Source organism: Neofelis nebulosa, chromosome 4 (genome assembly GCF_028018385.1).
Source record: "Neofelis nebulosa isolate mNeoNeb1 chromosome 4, mNeoNeb1.pri, whole genome shotgun sequence".
In the NCBI taxonomy this organism is placed as follows: Eukaryota; Metazoa; Chordata; class Mammalia; order Carnivora; family Felidae; genus Neofelis; species Neofelis nebulosa.
The window spans coordinates 70,991,889-71,005,687 of NC_080785.1; the positions used below are offsets into that span (position 1 = coordinate 70,991,889).

At 36.6% G+C, this 13,799-nt stretch overlaps 1 protein-coding gene across 1 annotated transcript; it reads left to right on the forward strand.

Moving 5' to 3' along the window:
• The first annotated feature begins 489 nt into the window (after positions 1–489).
• PDK4 (pyruvate dehydrogenase kinase 4) lies at positions 490–12,994 on the forward strand. The gene is made up of 11 exons (XM_058725025.1): positions 490–834; positions 1,778–1,919; positions 3,090–3,161; positions 3,927–4,111; positions 4,274–4,360; positions 4,844–4,921; positions 6,642–6,718; positions 8,724–8,822; positions 9,023–9,133; positions 9,436–9,549; positions 10,686–12,994. The coding sequence occupies exons 1-11, from the start codon at positions 705–707 to the stop codon at positions 10,827–10,829; spliced, it is 1,239 nt and encodes a 412-aa protein (XP_058581008.1). The 5' UTR covers positions 490–704; the 3' UTR covers positions 10,830–12,994.
• The last annotated feature ends 805 nt before the right edge of the window (positions 12,995–13,799 follow it).

The window sequence follows — 13,799 nt, forward strand, 5'->3', positions numbered from 1 at the left end:
CTAGGCAGGGAAGCTCATACTTTTGAGTGCAGCTGATTGGCTACTGTAAAAGCCCGCTCTGAGCAGGAACCAATCACATCCCGGAACCCAGATTCTTGGAAATAGTTTCTGGCCAAGAATGCGTGACATTGAGACAGCCTCCCACTTGTAAACAAGGACGAGTCTGGGCGGGTCCCCAGCCTACGCGATCGGAGACCCTGTCCCAAGGGGCTGATGATCTTGACCCCAAGTACCTCCAAATGCCCGCTTCACCTTTCCTCCTCCCCCCACTTACTCCTCACAGCCTCGGGTACTGGTGCCAGGTCTCTCCACCGACAGGACCCCGCGGCCGGGGGCGGGGCCCAAAGTTCTTTATCTGAGCTGATTGGCACGGCCCCAGTTCTGGACGCGTCTCCAAGTCCCAGTGACTCCTCCCCTTTGGAGTTGGGGGGAGCGTGTGGGGACACAAATAAAACCACGGGAGGCGGCGGGTGGTGGCCAAACGCGAACTTGAGTCTCCAGCCGCTCGCTGTTCCTCCGACTCACTGCCGGCCACCTCCACTCGGAAGCACCCCCGAAACTCAGCCCAGGCCAGGTGCACAAGCCAGCCCACCCTCCTCTCTTCCTAGTCGCGCACCGCCCCCTCCTCTGTCCCTGGTTTTGCTTTCCTCAGCCTACGTCCCTTAAGCCAGCCCCAGCGCTCGCCAGGCAGGGTGGGCATCAAGATGAAAGCGGCCCGCTTCGTGATGCGCAGCGCCGGCTCGCTGAGCGGCGCCAGCCTGGTGCCCCGCGAGGTCGAGCATTTTTCGCGCTACAGTCCGTCCCCACTGTCCATGAAGCAGCTCCTGGACTTTGGTGAGCTGGGAAGTAGGGCTGGGTGGGGGCGCTGGGGTTGGGGAGCTGCCTTAACTTTCAGCCCTTGTGCAGGGAGGGCTGGGCTCACTGCTTAAAATAACTGGGGTCCCCAATCCTGCTGAACTCTGGAGCCTCGACGCCTGTGCACCCTGCCCTTTCCTAGATCTGCCTTATTTCTGACAGTTTGTTGCCTACAGGTGAAGGCCACTTGCTGACCCGCTGATACTGGATGGTTTGAGCTCATCTTTCCGTCCAAACCTTCCAGTCAAAATACTTTTTGCTTTCAGTCACCATTTCACAATGGATTAAAAACTTTATCCCCTCCTCAACAACATAATACTTTTTGGAGAAGATTCCTAATGTTATAAAGTAGCCTCAAATTAATTGAAATTTCAGCCCTTAACCACCTCCCACCCGTTCACAGGGTATATACATATCTCTGCATTGCTGACAAATTTGTCTCTTCCATATATTTGCATTACTGCCAAAAAATGTTTACAAACTTTCTACAGTAATCTTATGAAGAAAATTTCAAGGATTTAAATGTGATATTATTTAATACTAATCTGGAAACATCATGACTCTTATCCACCCTCTTATCCCTCTGCTCCAATTTCATATCTAGAACTCTCTGAACCAAGTTGTCTGGTTAATATAGTGGTGTTGACTGAGCTACAGTATATTCTGACTTCATGGAAATTAATCCTCTTTCAAAAAAAGAAAACAATTATTCTCATATTGGTCATCTAAAAAAAAAAAGTAAAGAAAAAGACAATGAAGAAGGAGATACTTACTTCTGAATTACCTATAAATAATAACCCAACTGAGGGTGAACTATAATTGTATGATGTGTGTGTGTTCAATATTGGATAGTTAATGTTATTCAAATGTATCATTTGGATCTACTTTTCTCCAAAAACTAAATAAATGTTATTTATTACAGGTTCTGAAAATGCATGTGAAAGAACTTCTTTTGCATTTTTGCGACAAGAATTGCCTGTGAGGCTAGCCAATATCCTGAAGGAAATTGACATCCTCCCTGATCGATTAGTCAATACCTCTTCAGTGCAATTAGTTAAAAGCTGGTAAGTGGTCAATCATTCCAAGACAGTCTCTGTTTTGAAGACAAGTATCTGAGTATGAATTCTTATAATTTATTAACATCATAATTGGAAAACAGGTGGTCTGAACTGTAACTATTTTTGAAAGATGTAAAGATTTTTTAGTAATTCAGAGTAAGTTATCATAAGGACAGTTATAAAGCTATAAACAGACATTTTATCCTGAAAAAGTACATACTTTCACAATATAATTGTATTTTAAATAATAAAAGACAGGGTTTGATATTGCAAAAGAAATCCTACTCGAGAAACAGACAGGAAATCCTACTCGAGAAACAGACTACTTAAAGGGTCTAATCTTTGTTACTTACAAACTGATTAACAGCAGGCTTTGGGTTCAAATCCTCCCTCTGCAGGATTCTCTATGCCTTAATTCCTCCATCTGTGATAGAGGAAAACAAAGTATATGCTTCAAAGGAATATGTGAATGAAATTAAATGAGCTAATTCATTAAAGTACTTAAAATAGTACTTGGCACACAGGCAGCACTTAGTAAGTGTGTTATTATCATCTCATTTTAAAGATAAGGATACTGAGGCTTGGAGAGGGTAAATCACCCAAAGGAAAAGATTTTCAGAGAAAAAGACCAAGGTATGCAGACAGTCACCTTACATCACTCTAATCCACTGACTGCACAGCTTTTTGTTCATTGATTCAAGAAATGCATATTATATTATATTATATTATATTATATTATATTATATTATTAAGCAATTATAATCTGAAACACATATTAAAAATTACCGTTTGAAACTCATATTAAATCTAGTATTTACTGACTTTCACGACTTCTACTCACCTATGAATGAATATAGTGGGTAAAAATAGGACGGAAGTCTTCCTTAAAAAGTTATTTCTAAATGCTATAAAAAAAGAAAACATTTGTCAGATAAAACAAAAAACTGACTACTGATTTGGAATGATTAAAGAAATATAAATTTTACATTAGAAAGTTGAACGTTTAAGTTGTAGCTTCGTATTTTTTTTAAATTATATTGTTTTCCAGATGCCTTGAAAGAAAGTTTTAATTTTAAACATAGTTCTTTCTCTTTTTGAAAGTCATTTTGAAATGAGTTAGCCACTTGTATCTGACTGCTCAATTTTGAAACTTAAAGCACACCTGTCACTTTATAGGTATATCCAGAGCCTGATGGATTTGGTAGAATTCCATGAGAAAAGCCCAGAGGACCAGAAAGCATTATCAGAGTAAGTTCTATGCATTGGAATAAGAGTCTAAAACTTTGGCTATTTCCAGACATACTCCTAAGATTGTTTTTTAGACATAAATTAAAGGAACTACAACTCTGAATGACAAATAATCTCCCCTTTACAAATGACAAGTTTGGGCTTGTTGGTTTTTTAAAATTGATAAAGAATGATAGCATTGAAAATGATGCTGAGTACGAACAAGTGCGGAGAACTTTTTATTTTTAAGGAATTCTATTTTTACTATAAATTTAGTCTGATGATGGGATTTGCAGGTGGATTTACTATTGCATAATATTAATAAATGTCATTGTCACGGGAGATTAGACACTTCCCTTCAGAGTCACTGACAGTTTCTGACTATAAGAATAAGAAAGAAGAATCTTTTTATAAATCTGACAAGAAAATTCAAAAGTTTTTCCCACAATGGCACTCTAGAATCCTCCTTCGTAGTAATTATTTTTTAATTATTATTTTTTAAAGAGAATGCATAAGGAACTCTTAGAATGAATTCACCAGTTAGAAAGCTGGTACGTTTACATGTAAGTTAGAAGCCAAATAAATCTGTTTGTGATACTATTTCCTCTACATAGTCAAAGAATCTGTAGTGAGAGCCTTAATAAAACTTCATCCAAACATTTTATCATTTGAGTTTGTTAGATGGGTACTTACAAAAAGCTTTAGCTTTCTTTGAAATAATCTAAGGACTATAAGTGAAAGAAACTTATTTGAACTTTCACTAACTGTTCATGTGTTTTGGCTTAGTTTTGTAGATACTCTCATCACAGTTCGAAATAGACACCACAATGTGGTTCCTACAATGGCACAAGGAATCATAGAATATAAAGATGGCTGTACAGTTGACCCAGTCACCAATCAAAATCTTCAGTATTTCTTGGATCGATTTTATATGAACCGTATTTCTACCCGGATGCTGATGAACCAGCACAGTAAGTTAGTTCATCATGCTCATGGCATACGGAGATGGGTGTAGAATATAAGCTAGACCCCAACCAGATGTTCTGTTATTCGGGGGCTCACATTCGTTTACAACGGTAGCTTTAATCATTATTATCCTGATGTTTATAACAACTGTTCTTATTTGTCAACAGTTCTTATATTTAGTGACTCACAGACAGGAAACCCAAGTCACATTGGAAGCATTGATCCAAACTGTGACGTGGCAGCTGTGGTCCAAGGTAATTTCTAGATTTCTGTATTCCTCTGATTAAAAATACATGCGATATGATTGACATGTCTATAGTTAAGATGACTTTGTGAATGAATTTGTATTCAGAGTGTTCCATTTATATTTTATAAATACTGTCATGAAGGTCATTTGCTTTGGAAAGTCAGGGGTTTAAACATTCATTTATAAAATTATAAGAATCCAAATGTGAATGGCTAATCTCCATATTCTTATATATTTATTTGATCTCCGAAGTGTGCATAATCCTATTGCTACAGCTATAACTTAACCACTGCCTTAATTTTTTCTTCAATAAAATATTTAAAAGGTATTTTTTCAGGTAAATAAACACGTACTCTAAAGAACATTTCAGATATTTAGGGTACAAGGTAGTACACAACTAACTACATGAAAGATTACATGAAAAGATTACATGAAAATTTTACTTGGCATAAGTGTTTTTCATCATTATGAAAAAAACCTTCTATTTCAGATGCCTTTGAATGTTCAAAGATGCTTTGTGACCAGTATTATTTAACATCACCAGAATTAAAACTCACACAAGTGAATGGTAAGCTATAAATAAAACATATTTTAGTTTATAGAAAATTCACTACTCTCCCAGTATGATTACTTCTTGTAAATACAGAGCAACTTCTGCGTTGCTTTTCTCCCTTCTGCACTTGTCTAGAATTTGTACACTTCTTTTTTGAAGCCAAGGTTCTCTTTATCTCAACTGGAAAGTTCCAATTGAGCATATTCAGTTGCTGCTGCTGATTCATAAAGAAGAATGGTTTAAACAAATAATTTAAGATTTAGAGTAGCCACAAAGTTCCAGTATCTTAGATCAAAAAGATAGCTTATTACAGAATATAGGAGTCGGGGAGGCCAGAAATAGGAGGAACCACTGGTTGTGGATGTATCCTCCTGGAGAAGTTACTCATAAGAACTGGGGGGAAAACACTTTAAATTTACTGTAAGAAATAAGCTAGTCCTAGAAGGCCAAATACTGTATGATTCCACTTATCTGAGGTATAGAAAATATTCAAACTCTGAGAGGCAAAGAGTTGAATGGTGGTTGTCAGAGGCTGGGGGCTGGGGGAAATGGGGAGTTGCTATTTAATGGGTGTAAAATCTCAGTTACGTAAGATTAGTAAGTTCTAGAGATCTGCTGTACAACACCATGCCTACAGTTAACAATACTATGTTGTATGCTTAGATATTTAAGAAGGTAGATCTCATGTTAAATGTTCTTTTAAAAATGTTTTTAAATTAAAAATAAAATTATTTTAATTGCACTATAAGTATACACCACAGTTTTGGAAGCAAAGCATACTTCAGTGACTTCAACTCTAGGGCACCTGAAAAGACAGGGTCTTCCCACCTTGAAGTGATAATATGATGAATGTCAGGCTCTGTTTTTATCTTATCCCATGGTGCTTCTTAAAGAAAAACAGTAAAAATTAAGTTGTTGGAATTAAAAGTGCCCTAACTTATGGACTGGGGATATGTAAATATAATTGCTGAATTAAAAATAGGAATACAAATAAAGATTGAAAAATACCTCTAAGCATTAACAGCACTGTTGCATAATACTTGTAGATAAACTGCTTGAACTGTTTGATCAAATAAAGAGGGAATTGTGCCAGACCTTCTGTTTTCTGATTCAGACTTTGCCAAGGCCTGGAACACCAGAGAATAATACTTTTATTTTTCTTCTCAAACAGTATTATGAGGTTTTTGTTTCTCTGTTTTCTTTAACCTCTCAGTGAAATGTAAGCATATTTTGTCTGTAAGATTTAATGTTTGGGTGATAAAGATCAAGAATAATCAGATATGCTGTTTCCCATAAAATATGAAAATTATAGTTAACATTAATTTCAATGTTATGCTATGGACATATTTATTTTTTTCTTCTTTCTTAAAATGCATATAATTTTAACTCTGAAATTGCCCAGGACAAAAGTTATGAAAGCAGAAACAAATAATCCACATAATCTAATTTCATAATCACCCTTGTGACACACTTCATCTGACTTTATACATTGTTAGAGAAATGCAAAAACTTAATCATAGAGCACAAGACAGCAACTGTAATAGCATTTTGATAATAAGCCAGTTGTGTTTACTGTTTAAGAGGGAAGCTTCTTGGGGAGAGTTTCGGAGTAAAGAAAGATGGGGAGTATTCTAATCTTGAGAATAAGGGGTATCTGTTAATTCACATAGATATGGAAGTTTGTTTTAATGAAATATTTGCTTGCTGATTTTAAATGAGTTTAAATTTTTTCTAGGGAAATTTCCAGGCCAGCCAATTCACATTGTGTATGTACCTTCTCACCTTCATCATATGCTCTTTGAACTATTCAAGGTATGACACTTCACAATATAATTTCAGTTTTGTGGGTTTTTTTATTTTTAATTCACAGGTTACATTTTTATTTCCTTTATCATTTCCTACTCAATGGGAGCATCACTGCCTTCTCCCGAACATGATTCAGTACTCCTAGCAGAAGGAAGCTCCAGTTAATGTTTGAAAGGGCACATGCAGTTCATTGTTAACATTAAAACATACTTGAGAATGCACAACATGATTCACGATGTCTTTAGTGCTCCCTGTTCTTATTATTTTCTCAGGTGTCCAACAAAGCACTAGTCATTCATGCATTTGTTAAGGAAGGTCATTGGGTAAATGTTCCAGTGAATGAGGCCTTGTTACCTCCACCCCCACAGGACACTCCAGCTCCAAATCCAGACATGGCAGGGCTCCAACCTGAGTCTGGAATATACTCAGAAGGCAGGGAAGGCAGTTCCTTCCATGATCAGCTTTAACATGCATATGAATCACCTGGGGTTTTGTTAAAAATGCAAATTTTGGGGGCGCCTGGGTAGCTCAGTTGGTTAAGCATCCTTGGGCTCAGGTCATGATCTCAAAGTTCGTGAGTCAGAGCCCTGAGTCAGAGCTCTGCGTCGGGCTCTGTGCTGACATCTCAGAGCCTGGAGCCTGCTTCAGATGCTGTGTCTCCCTCTCTCTCTCTCTCTCTCTGCCTCTCTCTCTCTCTCTCTCTCTCAAAAATAAACATTAAAAAAATTTTCTGATAAAAAAATGCAAATTCTGATTCAGTGGAACTGTTATGGGGTTTAGAATTTTTAATAAGCCAACAGGTGATGTTGCTGGTCCACACTCCACACTTTCAATAGCAAGACTGTGGTTCAGTGCTTCTCAAACTTCAGTATGCATTAGAATCATCTGGAAACCCTGTTAAAACACAGATTCTTAGCCTCAGCCCCAGATATTGCGATTCTGTATATCTGAGAATTTGCATTTCTAACAAGCTCGCAAAGGATGTGAATGTTACTGGTCTGGGGTAGCCAGGTACTATGGATCAAATCCTGTCCTGGGTTTTAACATCAAATTAAAACTGTGCTCACACCGAAAAAAAGCTCCGTGGTGTTTTTCAAGAATCCCTTGGACTGAAAGAGGAGGAAGCCTAAAAAAAGTGAAATTTGCCTCTAATTCTGATATAGCTTTTCTCAGACTCACTGTTTCTTACCTTATTCTAATGTTAGTGCAATGAGGTATCGATTGTACTACAAACATCTGATCTATTTTCTTTTACTTCAGCTAATGATTAGAACTTGCTATTATATACAAACCAGAAAGCAGATAATGTACTGCAAAAAGGTTAGAGAGGAAAATGGGTGAAATAAACCAAAACTTTATCTGCCTGAGATTCATGCATTTGTCTGAAAACTTGTTTGAGTTTCTTCTGCTGTTGAAGGACAAAAGATGCTTTTTTCGTTAATTTCATTTATTTTTAAATTGAATAGTCCAACTCCTAGAGTTATTTTGCCATCATTGGTAAAAGTTAAGATGATAATCAAATGCAAATTGAAATTTAATTTAGAATTATTTACTATCCTTTTAAATAGTAACAACCTTTCCCAGCAAGTTTTATAAAAGCCAATAAATTGGTTCAATGATTCACTGTTCATTTGTTATGTAATAGTCTTTGGTGCTTGGATGTAAAATGTAATGGAAAGACAAAAAAGAGAGAGCCAGGAAATGGACTATAAAAACCAATTTCTACATTTAAATTAAGCTTACAAATAAGAACTTGACAGCTAGCAGAATTGTTTTTCCATTAGACATTACTCCCAGGAGCTATATTACATGGTAAATGAATATTTTTCATTATACATCCTGCATGACACATTCATAAATGGCTATTTACAGAGCTGTTTTACTACTAACTTAAAAAAAATAGGAACTTTGAATTGCCCTCTGTGCTGCTTTTATTTTAAACATAAAAAACAGTTATTTATTGTTTCTCATTCTTCTGCCATTGAATTCCTTATGGTTTTGATTTCCTTAGAATGCAATGAGAGCAACAGTTGAACACCAGGAAAATCGGCCTTCCCTTACGCCAATTGAAGTGATTGTTGTCTTGGGAAAAGAAGACCTTACAATTAAGGTAACCATTCTCTGCGTTTCTTTTGAGTCTCTCTTGAGACAAGTAAAAATGTGTCCATAACAATCAAGCTCTCTGCTTTTAGCAACAGATCAAAGGCATGTATACCAGGTGATTTTTAAATGAAGGAAAAAATATTTTTCTATAGATAAATGCACATTGTTTTTAATGTATAGCTTTGGTGACTTGTTTGTTTGCTTAAGATTTCAGACAGAGGAGGTGGTGTTCCCCTGAGGATCATCGACCGCCTCTTTAGTTACACATACTCCACTGCGCCAACGCCTGTGATGGATAATTCCCGGAATGCTCCTTTGGTAAGACCAATTAAATGACTAAGTTCATCCCAGCCACTCACTTCTAAATGTAAAGCAAGGATTACAAGGATGTGTTTAGTCAAGTTAGTCCGTTTAGTTAAATTGGGCATGGGGGGTTTGAGGAAGAATGATACAGCCAGCTGAAAATGGTAAAACAATTCTACAGGAGGTGTCTGATTGGAAGCAGAAAATATTTATCTAGGTTCTAGAACATCAGTTTCGGGGAGGATAACTCCTCCCTCCATTTTGTATTTCAGTGATCAGGTACACTTCTTTGCCAATAACTGATTTTTCCCCTCTAGGCTGGTTTTGGTTACGGCTTGCCAATTTCTCGTCTCTATGCCAAGTACTTTCAAGGAGATCTGAATCTCTACTCTTTGTCAGGATATGGAACAGATGCCATCATCTACTTAAAGGTATCCTTTAAATGCAATAGAAACAATCATAGTTCTGAAAACAATGCCTCCTTTACAGACCCGAGTTCCATGGTCCACAGTAAATACCCCAAACTGAGTTAATGCAAATAATGATGACTACAAGTCATTTTATTTTCTGTTTGGTATGTGTAGGTATACAGTTTAAAATTTACTATGGTAACTTACCAAACTGGAAGTGGGGCCAGGCTCCCTGCCTCAAGTGAAGCAAAATTATTTCTCAAGAAGCATGCAAGCTTCCAAATGAGGAGATGCTCATGTGAATTTTTAAAATCAACACCTTTTGGCATCTGTGAGAATAGTGGGGAGTATATGCTAATAATGTTCCAGCCTAGAAAACAACTGATATCAACACACCGAAGACGTTAGGCTGACCTTATTAGAAATCCAGGGAAGGAAAAACTAACTGCTCACCAGCTGTCAGTGGGATGTCTGGCAATTCCTGATTAAACTTTAAAACTTGGTACATGTTTTTTCTATTTCTGATAAAGCCTCAATTTATTTGTTAAGGTCACTGTCCTTATTCGTTAATCATTTTCCAACTGTTTTGACTGAACATGTATTTACAGATTTTAGCGACTAAAACATTAAGCTTGCAGGCTCCCATTTTGTGCAAGGGAATTATTTGCCAAGAGGACTTTGACTACCTGAAATAGTTTATGTATTCATTTCTTAAATAAGCAAAAGTCTTCAAAGCACTGGGAAAGATTAAGAGATCATAGATTTATAGTCTCAGATTTTAATAAATTAATTGTATCAGATTAGGGCTCTATCACAGATACAAAGGTTTTTGTAAAGAAAGAAGAGCTTTGCTATTCAGCTCTATCACGTCAGCAATATCCAAACAAGGGGCATGTGTAAATATTGAATACAAATTCTGTTCCCCAATTTATAATTGTATATATACTGTTTCAGCCCCTATAGGGTAGAAATAACATTTGCTTTTTTGTTTTCTTTTATACATGCCTAGCATACTATGGATTGTGGTGTGTTCTTATTACTGAATCAATCAAAGGGATGTATTTGAATGTTTGAGTAATTTTGAATAATCACTTCAAATACAAATTACGCCATGAATAACTTCTTTGGTTTGATTTTTCTTCCCTGTCTTCTTTCAGGCCTTATCTTCAGAGTCTGTAGAAAAACTCCCCGTCTTTAACAAATCAGCCTTCAAACATTATCAGATGAGCATTGAGGCTGATGACTGGTGTATCCCAAGCAAGGAACCAAGGAACTTGGCAAAGGAGAAAATGGCTCTGTGAAAAGGGACACTCAGGACACTCTAAGGGATCAAAGTGGGCCTATGCCAGTGCTGCTTCTTGAGTGTTTGTGTGTGAACTCCTGTTTCCTCAAAAACAAACAAAAGCAACCCCTTGATCACAACAGTGGTGCAAAGAGGAACGACACCCGTTTCCGTGACCCAGGACAGTGTAACGTAGGCATTAACAGATGGCCAGTCTCTATTCTTTTAATGTAGCCTAACGTATGAGCTTATATCAAATCCTGAAGCAGAAGAAAGCCTCAAGTGTCCATGTCTTTATCAATAAGAATGGGAGTAGAGTAAAGTGAAGATATAAGCTAACAGTTTCAGTAGACTGATATTTAGGCCTCTGGTTGATGGCAAAAGACACTGGTATTTATTGCACACCGAATGTCAATATGCCAGTATTCCCCTGCCATCAAAGGGCTGGGGCGTAGTTTAAGCTATGAGATTAGACGTGTACATAAATGTACATCTCACACATTTCTATGCGCTGCAGTGGGGGTAAGCTGGTGACTAAATAACATTTACTTTGAATGTTATTTGAATGAAGAAGAAAGAATCAAGACATTTCATTCAAAGTTGCAGCCAAGGCATTGGGCCCGTGTAAAAATCTCAGAAGAAAACCTCTTCTGATATAGTGTCTTCATTATGCTGCTTTCCTGTTCACACTTCATGTAATAAGTGAACAACACAATATTGCCAGGTGCCTGCCTAGTCTTGAGTGAGTTTTAAAATATGCACTGAATTCAGGATGTCGGCAATTAGCAGGGGAGGAGAATTGCCAAAGTGATAACAATGATATCTCTCACCTTGCTTTATTTTTAAATGAAATGGTAGGTTGGAAAAGCCAATGTTAGGGAAAGAAATCATGCATTCAGAACCTAACTCGGTAGCAGGGGCTGTTCTCTACCCTGTAGTGGTGGTAATCCAATGATGGTATCCATTTTCTAGGCTTAACAAGATATATTTTTGTTATATTTAATTATATCCCCTACACTCCTGCATTACTATGTCTATAAAAACAATTTCTAATTTTCAAATGGCTTGAGAACATTAGAATTTAAATACTTTTTGGGATATTTTTAACAAATAGCCTGGGATTAAGAGGTTTTCATGCCAGGATACTTTCATTTGAATCATTGAGAGAGGGCTGGTAAATGAAAGTTGTAATGCATATGGAAATTTGTGGAGCTCAAATATAATATGCAGGTTGACAGGCCAGTCTACTATATAACTCCCACAAAAGGAATGGAAAAATGAAGGAAGGAAGGAAAGAAGGAAGGAAGGAAGGAAGGAAGGAAGGAAGGAAGGAAGGAAGAAGGAGGGAAGGAGAAAAGAAAGGGAGGAAGGAAGGAAACAGAAGGCAGGCATCTTGCTTTTTTCCCTACAAATTATTTCAAGAAATTATCTATATTTTCATAGATAAATTACTGGCAAGAGGATGAATGGATGTCTTTCAAAACACAATGGCTTCTTTAAATGGTTCTCTCACTCTTGTGAGATAATAGGCTTTAATGAGGTAATAAACTCACCTGTTCAAATTGATGTATAAACCAGGATTTAGAGAAAAATATAGAATCTTCTGCATTGTTAAATAATTGGTACTGTTTGTATATGTTGAATTTAACATTTTTGTGTAATTTTCTTGTGGCCTAGAGTTGTGGTGTTTCTTGTAGTGGCCAAAAGGGCCTCAAACAATTTGTTGTGGATGTCAGACTTATCATGAGAAGTCCTGCATAGCAACTTTTCTTGATGGTGGGACTCTGGCTCATGCATTTATCGATTACACAAAACTATTTACAATAGGTTATTTGACTTTTCAGTTTTTACTTACTGAAATTTAAACGTTGCATATAAATACTTGTATTTACCAAAGATTTAAAGCAGTTGATTAATTAACCCAAACACTGTGAACTATCTTTAAAATACTAGAGAAAAAAATGTTAATATCTCAATAACATCAACTGGGTAAATGGAGTTCTATGAAATAGAAACAGTCTACATTGGTATTTGTAAAATCTGCAGAAGAACTTTAGAATTCTAGCAGTTGGATACTGAATGTTCAGGCCCACTTAAGTTATTGATGTATAAATTGTGTTTTTGTTTCTATGTACAATGAGATGTAACCATTTTTATAATAAATATTTTTATTATAATAGTAAACATGGTCTTTTGATTTTCATTTCTCAAATTAATGGCAAAGTACTAAGAAAAATTTGAGGTAAAATTTTCCTCACTTTGTATTCAAATCTAGTTTATCTATATATTGGGTATAGCCTTTTAAAAGTATTGAAAGTAACTAAAAATCTTGATTTTTAAATAAAAGATAAGTACTTTACAGCAGTCCAGAAATTTCTGATTGTCCTTGGGTATGCCCCAATAGCATATAGTACATAGTATGATTACTTCCATAAATATATTCAATAATAATTTCTGTGATGCATGTATTCTGTATAATTTTTGGTACATTAAAAGTTTCATTTGGTGACTGTTTTTACATAATAAATACAGTAAAGTACCAAAATAATGATAATTTATGTTCCCAAACAACTTCTGGATTAAATATCTGAATAATAATAAGATAGAAATTGAATAGAAAATACTAATCTTTACACGGTCTTTCTTAACTAATTTAATCCTGATTTATCTTAAAAAAAATTTTTTTTAACATTTACTTATTTTTGAGACAGAGAGAGACAGAGCATGAACGGGGGAGGGTCAGAGAGAGGGAGACACAGAATCTGAAACAGGCTCCAGGCTCTGAGCTGTCAGCACAGAGCCCGACGCGGGGCTCAAACCCATGGACCGTGAGATCATGACCCGAGCCGAAGTTGGCCGCTTAACCGACTGAGCCACCCAGGCGCCCCAATCCTGCTTTATCTTTAGACAATATCCTTTGCCTACATTCATAATTCCCTTATGGCAAAGTTTTGTAAATAAAAAAGAAAAAGGTGGGGGGAGAGGAAAA

Bases quoted from the DNA above. Each gene is read 5' to 3' on its own strand.
- PDK4 (XM_058725025.1), top strand. From the start codon at position 705: ATGAAAGCGGCCCGCTTCGTGATGCGCAGCGCCGGCTCGCTGAGCGGC. The intron at 4,361-4,843 runs GTAATTTCTAGA...CTTCTATTTCAG, and splicing joins CGTGGCAGCTGTGGTCCAAG to ATGCCTTTGAATGTTCAAAG. The intron at 6,719-8,723 runs GTATGACACTTC...TGATTTCCTTAG, and splicing joins TGCTCTTTGAACTATTCAAG to AATGCAATGAGAGCAACAGT.